Below are 8,125 nucleotides of genomic sequence, written 5' to 3' on the forward strand. Positions count from 1 at the left end.
TTTGTAAGACTCATCGGCATCCATGGATTTCATAAACTGACGCCCTGATGTCGTGAAAATAAAGAAACACAGATCGTTACTAATTATAAAAGAATAATCATAGCATTAGTGAAATCAAAATACGGCATTCTAAAGAATAATTAGACATGACACGAAAATATTTCTTACCCATAGCAAGAGGCAGTTATGGAATATATGAGGACAAGATTGAATCGTGCAATCATCATTCATTTCGCGGTCTCTGATTATGAACTTCTTTCCAGAATGACGGAAATGACGCCCCTGACTGAAAATTATATCAATTAATTTCCTTCCGTAATATATGACAATTAACTGTTAAATAGATACATTTGAAAATGATCTCTCGAGTTTTTAATTTTTTTGTTTAGATGGTAGAAAATTCAAGGAGTCCCACTTTTACATTCAGCGCGATAACTCTGTTATGAATTCTGTCGACGATTACGCCAGATGATAAACTAAATATGAAAGGAAAGACATTGATACATTATCAGAGTGGATAAAAAAGTAAAGAAGAAATATGAAAAGTTCGTATTATAGAACTAAAATACGAATCACCTACCCTTCTGCGATTCTATAACTAGAAGAGATTAATTTGAAAGCGCACATGCAGTGCTTTAGGCTATCCCGTTTCAAGAGAATTAGATGCGCTACACGACTATTAACTAAGCGAAATATGGACTTTAAACAAGATTATGAAAAGGAATATAACATCGAGTGTTTTGTCAGCAGTTTGCCTCATTTCAAAGATTGATTATGCATAGAACATGTTCCCGCATATCTAATCAGTTGGGTAAAATAAACATACGTAGGTGATATCGGAATAAAGTTTTATAAACATTGGGAGTATGGGATAAAAATATTGCAATTCAATCCATTTGTTATTAGGTCAAATGATGTACAACATTATCATATTAATAGGTAGACAATTCTTTACAAACCGACTTTTACTACCGATTACTCCATTTACCTGATCAAGACATAGGATCACAGCGGATGTGAATGATTACCAGATCATGCTTACTAATCCTTCCTGAATAGGGAATATAGAGTGTGAATTGGATTACCAGATGGGGAAGGAAAGACAATTTCTTTTGAAAAAGATTTGTAAACAAGAGCCTTGAAAGCGGAGGCTATTTAGGTATGTGTCAACTAGATCCAGTGAATGTGCATATTGCTCGTGTAACAGTAGTTTTAAATGTCTCGCTTTTTGCGGTCTACAATCTAATTTACCAATACAACCAGACAGTTGATAAAATTATGTCTGACATGTTTAATAATTAAACCCGTTTATTTTGACTGCGGAATTCTCCATTTACCGGATCGAGATATAGTACTCACGACGAGTGTGATCGGTCGACAGGGGATGTTTATTCCCCTAGGCAACTGATCCCACCTCTGTTATATCCAAGGGTCCGTATTTCCCGCACCCTTAATTTTGTATTTTTATGTGAGTTACGAAATTGATCACTATTCATTATATTTACCGTTCACATAAATTTATCGAGCAGCAATGGGGCAGAAAACTACAGACTTTTAAAAATAAAGAAGTTTGAGCAACATGCATGTAGACCTAATAGCAATGTGGAAATGCGTGAAACAAAACAGGAGGAAAGCGACAAAAACATAGAAATTCAGAGGAAACGTTTGTCAGGCTAGAAGTATTTACACACGGAAAATAGTGATGAAGTAGCATGTTCCGGATTAAAATTGTCGTATAAGTTCTCGACAAGAGGATGAAATTCGATTTTATAATGTTTCTTGCATTATATTTGCAAATGATCTTGGACAGCTCTGGTAAGTAATCTGGTCTGTAAATAGAATTGTATTTTCGATTACAAGATCATTACAAGTGATTTATCGATTTTTAAATATATTTGTAAATAAAGAGTGTTTCTAATGGTGCATTGTCAGATTTTTGTCTACGCTTGCCCTCCTATCTAGCATTTCCTCTTTAAACTCATTGGTATTGTTCTGTCCTTTTTAGTTGTTTAGCCTGTCTTCTTGTTTGTTTTTTTTTGGAGAAACTTCCAAATGGTAATTCTGAAACGCGATATTTTAAACATGTATCTGCGTGTGACGACATGTTATTAAAAATGAATGCCACCGCATCTCTGTAGTGGTATACCCAGGATAGGTAAGTAAATGAAGAGTATGGGGTATACTAAACCCTTTCATGATAGACACAGTCCAGACGTTTTAAATCATTGAGAAATGTAGCGGATAATGAGTTCAAATTATGATCAAAGGGCTCAGTGTGGAACTCATTATACCAGTACATAAACATATACAGGAAAATTATCCGTAATCATATCATGGTTGGTTGTATACTGTTTAACGTGCCGCTCGAGAATCTTCCTTTCATATAGAGATATCAGCGTAGGCGGTGAAGGGCTGCACAATTTAGGCCTATGTTTGGCACCTGTGGGCCCTTAGCAGGAAGGGATCTTTATCCTGCCTCACCTTCTTTGACACGGGATGTCTGTTGTTGTAGTATCATCCGAAGGACCACCCCATTTAGTCGCCTCTTACAACAAGCAAGGGGTATTGAGAACGTATTCTAAAGAGGATCAAGAAGAATATTACAATTTGTTGAAGTAAACCGAACGTATTATCGTGTAAAAAAAATGTAGCTTTGTAAAACGGTGGCTCTCTAGATAAACATGAGTCCACATGCAGTGTTATCCAAAGAAAAATATATATCAAAGAGTAACAACTATTTGTCAAATTAACGTAAACGCGTACGTATATCTAGTGTAGGTTCAACCTGGAATTTGTGATCCGGAGACCAAGACAGTACAGTAGGAAGTTTTGTTTTTAGAGTAGATAATACCTTGATTATAGATAGCATGACTTCGAAGCCAAAGTATTGTCTACAGTAGATACTCAAAATTATCTTTCGAAATAGTTTTTGATCAACCCTAATACCAATATCAAGATAAAAAAAGAACACAAACAGTCGGCGTGAACAGTTGTTTAATTATTGCCTTTCTGTCTGACTGTCATCGTATTATCATTATTATTAGAATTTGATTGTGTATCTGGAATGTGATTTCGATGAAACGTGTGGCCTCTATGTTTTTCATTTCAAATAGAGCAATCATATCAGGATTTGCATAATACTGTTGTTGTTTTAATTGTTTGAATAGGAAAACATTGTGACTTGATGTTTGATGAATATCTGAAATACTGAGAGATTTGTAAAAAAAAAAGTATATTATTTCTAGATTCTTTTTTGTGTTTTACAGGACAAAGATCATGCAACGACGATAGTAAGTAGCGTATTAAGTGAAAGGTTTTTTCTATCAATTTGGGATGTGTTTGATACATGTATAATGATTATGATTATATATTACAGCTGTGACCCATTTCCGAGTCATCTAGATTTTCTTCGGATTATCTTTCATGCATTTAAACACTACAACCCAAAACAATTAAGCTATTCGTTTACTGAAATTCAATTACTAGTTAATCTATGAAATGGACCAAATGATATGGTCAGTATCGCCTTGATATAGAGTATGTTGGATAGAAGAAAAATCATTTTCACCCTTCAACGAAAGATAATTGTAGTTGAAATCAGGTTGTTTTAAAACTCAACTTATATGTTATTGCGATTTAAAAAGGTAAACAACAAACATTTACAGATATATCCAGGTTTAATCATTCACACACTTTTTTCAGGATTTGTGATTGACAGTTGCAGTGGACAGGAAATTTCCAATAATAACATTCTTATAGATTTTGGCATCATTGAAACTCGGTGTGACTGTAAGGTCAGTTTAAATTTCTCTAGTCAGTATTTCTACAGTTTGGCAGCAAATCCCGGATATGATGGCTGTGGGACAGCGATAGAAATATCAGTTGATAGTAATACAACCTCTAGATTACTTTGTACTTCCAAGCAACCAAGCACTGTATTTGGTAAATCTAACGAAACCAACCATACTGTGAAATTCATACCTTCCGTCAATCAGAACATCAAAGGAAACAGTGGTTATTGTGTACGCATTGCAAGTAACGGTGAGTGACAGTGTTTTTCTTTTCAAATTGAAAAAAAGGAATTACAGTAAAACACGATTATAGCGAACTTTCAGGACAAGCAAACAATTATTCGGTATAACAAGGCTCTTTTATATTCAATACAAGTTTTGTTATTTTCTACTCCTAGGGGAATAAACATCTCTTCATAATAATTGTGATTGCGTTTTTAGTCTTTTCATTACATTTTACTGTATGTATGTACAAATAGACGGTTAAAGCAACATTAGGAACCAGAAACTCTAACGTGTACATCAATTTTTAGAAATATAAAATTACTTCCATGTCTACCGTGGCACGTTAGAAACAGAGTGGTCAACGACTGCAGGCTACCAGCTGATCAGCACTGATGCAGTATTGCAAAGAAACACATCTGGCTCCAGAGTCGATAAGACGAACTCACTATAGTGTATGTTTAGGGTCGTGTAGATTTAGTAGAATGATTTTATTCTTACTGAACCAGGATTTCATGTTTACTCATCTCTTAATTTTTTAATCCTTATAAAAAATATGAAATTTGTCATTGTTTGTTATCTCCACTTTTCAAAGGAGATATGAAACACGTGAAAAGTGATTAGGTTTATGAAATACATTCGATTTTAATTCTTATCATTTAATCATATTTTTAAAATAGAAAAACAATTAGTTTCTCTCATAAAAAAGCTTGAAAAAACGTTTCTGAAATGGTCCGTAGGAATATCTATTCATAAAAAAGAAAACAACAACAAAACTGGATGTGCGTTCGGTTGAGATAGCGTTACTGTGCATAATTAAATGGATTATACGCCAAATTAGATGTGCAATTGTTAAAAGTTGAAATAGATATAAAGGAAGAGAAGAAGTGGTGACTGGATGTATGCTGCATTGCATTCGAGACGTTGGACACTGGGTATATCGTAGGAACGGTGGAATACGACTCGGCCCAGTTTCAATATCAAGTAAAAAGCTCAACACCTCTTCATCTAAATTGCCCCCATTGACTGAGCCCCATATAACGCAGTTCAATTTCATTAATATTTACCAGATCAAAAGTCGCTGCTTGCTCGGTCATATTATGGAACTAGTAAAACAGACGATACATACCGTAATCTGACTACTTCTACCAGTCAGCGCCCTAAGTCATCAAGTTTACTGTCCTGCCACGTCATCAGTAGGCCTATGTGTGTTGTTTCTTTAAATTAATTTGTATTGTATTCACATATCTGGTTGTGTTTATTTTTGGTAGCATCAAACGGATATGTTTCGTTTACAATACATGTGTGGAAATTCCCGTTCTATAAATAGTGCTAAAATTAGAATGGCCGTTAACGGAGAAGACGTATTCCAGAAAATAGTATTCCCGCGTGCTTAGTGCAGATGAACTCCGGACGATTTTGTTTGACACAGAAATCAAACGAATTTTTCATCCAATCAGTATCGTTGTTAGGTGATCACTTTAAAAGTTATTAAATTATTACGTTTTACGAGTAATGATGTAAATAGGGTAGCTTTAATGGACTTTGAATTTAAAGGATTAATGATGGCCAGAAGAGAAAACAAGCAACTATTATATATGTTAAGATAAGAAATAGTTGAGGGGATTAATTGGAAACTTTTTGTTGCTTTTGAGAATTGTTTTTCTTCGTCATATCTTGATTTCATGGTTCAAATGATATATTTTTATTGTGAAACGGCTAAAAATTCAAATTTGAGAAAATATTTATTCCAAGAAAAAAATAATAAACGCCACTAATTAATGGTGCTACAGTATTTACATATTGCATATTTGACTACAAGGAAACAGCTACGTTGATTTGAAACTCTTGGTTTGCAAAGCTTGTATAAATGTCAAACTAGGTTTCATTATCAGCTTTTCACGATTTCAGACAATTCTGAATATAAGTTATAATTTTAGATAGGGAGATGGGTATCAACAGCACACGAATCTGTTATGTCTGTTTAGTATACATACATCAACATATCAACTTTGAACTTTTCAGGGATAGTAATTGGTGTAGCGTCCGGTGGAAGTGCGGCTATATTAGCAGTATTTACAGTGATTATAGTCTGGATCCATAACAGGTCTGTATTGTAAAATCGAATGAATTTGAAAAAGATAAATGAATTAGAAAATAAGGACAATGAATATAAAGAAAACAAAACAAATACAGTAGTTAACTCGTTTAATATACTTTTATATCAAATACTTCACTCCGAATGCATGAAATACTTTGGATAAAATACCCATAATGATTCTCCGTATGAGAGATGGATAAGCTTTCCGGGATGATATATATAAACAAAGTCAGGTCTCATGACATGCGTTCGTTAGTTTTCTAAACTTTTCATTCCTTACATCTGAAATTTTCAAAACACTGATCAAGACTCGTTTTGGTGCTGGTTATAGAGACTACGTTCACCTAGAATACATTTAAATGCATTCTATATGCTGTAGTATTCCGTATGACGTCATTTTAGAGATTTCACCAAGCGACATTTCAAACACGCATCTAAAACGACACTATGCATTCATTGACAAAATAACACAGATTGTAACGCCACGGCTTACATCAGTATAATCAAGAATACAGCTTTTTAAAAATACCTTTGCGATAAATGGGTAGTGTTGTGCAGTTTTGTTTCAAGGTCCTAGTTGCATTCACTACAACGCAGATGTTGCATGTAATTAAGAGTGACATTGTGTAGCAATATTTTCATCGGAAAAATGCTTATAACTGAATTCATTATAATGAATTACCACACCATTGAAGCTATACACAGTGCTAATAGGTAATGACCCATTCTCTATTGTTTTGGAAATAGTATGCATCAAATTCACATTTTATTTTCATTTACCCCCACACCAAAAGACACAAGAAGGACGTTCCTTATACGAAAAAGATAGTATCAAGTCAACAAGCTGTTGGAAAGGAGAAGAGAGTTGAAAGTGGTCTTAAGGACAACCCGTTGTATCAATCAGCTGATGAAGTTTCGTACATGCGTAATCAGCACCCAACTCTTCCACCGATCCGCAACAGTCTGGGTTTAATAGAGAACACTTTATATCAGTCTGCAGATGGTGATATACAGGTTAGAGAGGGAAGTTTAAAGAACAAGGACAGCGACAATATATCTGATCTCCCAATGTATTCAGAAATAAACCATAGCCATAAATAAAACAAGGAAGATAAAGAGCTGCATAATTTAGAGTAAGGTCATTGGACTAGCTGTGATATACTTTGGAGTACTAGAGTATGCGCCCCATGAATAAGGCTTCAGGAGGGAGACTATTTTGTGCATTGATGCGTGTCCAACATGGTATCCAGTGAATCTTTCTTGAATCAAAACTAGAATGGAAATCGAAACTAAATAACAAGATCACCCGTTCATTTCTGTTCAAAACTGTGGAATCTGTTGGTCAATTTTGAAAGAAAGTGATGCAAATAAAAATTTTCAAACATCTTTGCAATTTGAAAAACGACTTTAAACCTATGGATCTCTAAAGGTTTCTGTTCAGAATCTAAACACTGTTTAATGATATGATGGTAAAATAACACCACGTGTTCTGTTTAATGATGTGATGGTAAAATAACACCACGTGTTCTGTTTAATGATGTGATGGTAAAATAACACCACGTGTTCTGTTTAATGATGTGATGGTAAAATAACACCACGTGTTCTGTTCAATGATGTGATGGTAAAATAACACCACGTGTTCTGTATAATGATGTGATGTTTTGTGAAAATGTCGCACATCTTACAGTATTCGTTGTAATATGTATACGGTGTGACCGTTTGACCGAGCAAAGCATGAAATGGTCGTGATTGGCCTTCATAATTCGATTAAGGTAGCTCATTACATTAGAATACCATTTAAAAGTATCTTTTTCATCATTCCAAGATAAATCACAAAAAATCATATAAAATATACTTGAGAGATTGTATCACTTTGTTGATGGTGAAATCATACATATATGGTTCACGGCAGGTGTGACCGGTCAACAGGGGATGCTTACTTCTCCTAGGCACCTGATCCCACCTCTGGTGTGTCCAGGGGTCCGTGTTTACCCAACTATCTATTTGTATT

At 34.5% G+C, this 8,125-nt stretch overlaps 1 protein-coding gene across 2 annotated transcripts; it reads left to right on the plus strand.

The window, feature by feature from the left end:
• Positions 1–1,625: 1,625 nt before the first annotated feature.
• LOC125673797 (uncharacterized) lies at positions 1,626–7,500 on the plus strand. Of its 2 annotated transcripts, XR_008800831.1 has the most exons (6): positions 1,626–1,815; positions 3,267–3,290; positions 3,703–4,041; positions 4,325–4,468; positions 6,039–6,120; positions 6,909–7,500. XR_008800831.1 is itself a non-coding variant. In XM_048910615.2 (5 exons), the coding sequence occupies exons 1-5, from the start codon at positions 1,755–1,757 to the stop codon at positions 7,213–7,215; spliced, it is 813 nt and encodes a 270-aa protein (XP_048766572.2). In that variant the 5' UTR covers positions 1,634–1,754; the 3' UTR covers positions 7,216–7,500. The 2 variants fall into 2 exon arrangements, 1 of the variants encoding a protein (XP_048766572.2); XM_048910615.2 differs by lacking the exon at positions 4,325–4,468 and having other exon boundaries at positions 1,634–1,815.
• The last annotated feature ends 625 nt before the right edge of the window (positions 7,501–8,125 follow it).

This window comes from Ostrea edulis, chromosome 3 (genome assembly GCF_947568905.1).
Source record: "Ostrea edulis chromosome 3, xbOstEdul1.1, whole genome shotgun sequence".
NCBI lineage: Eukaryota > Metazoa > Mollusca > Bivalvia > Ostreida > Ostreidae > Ostrea > Ostrea edulis.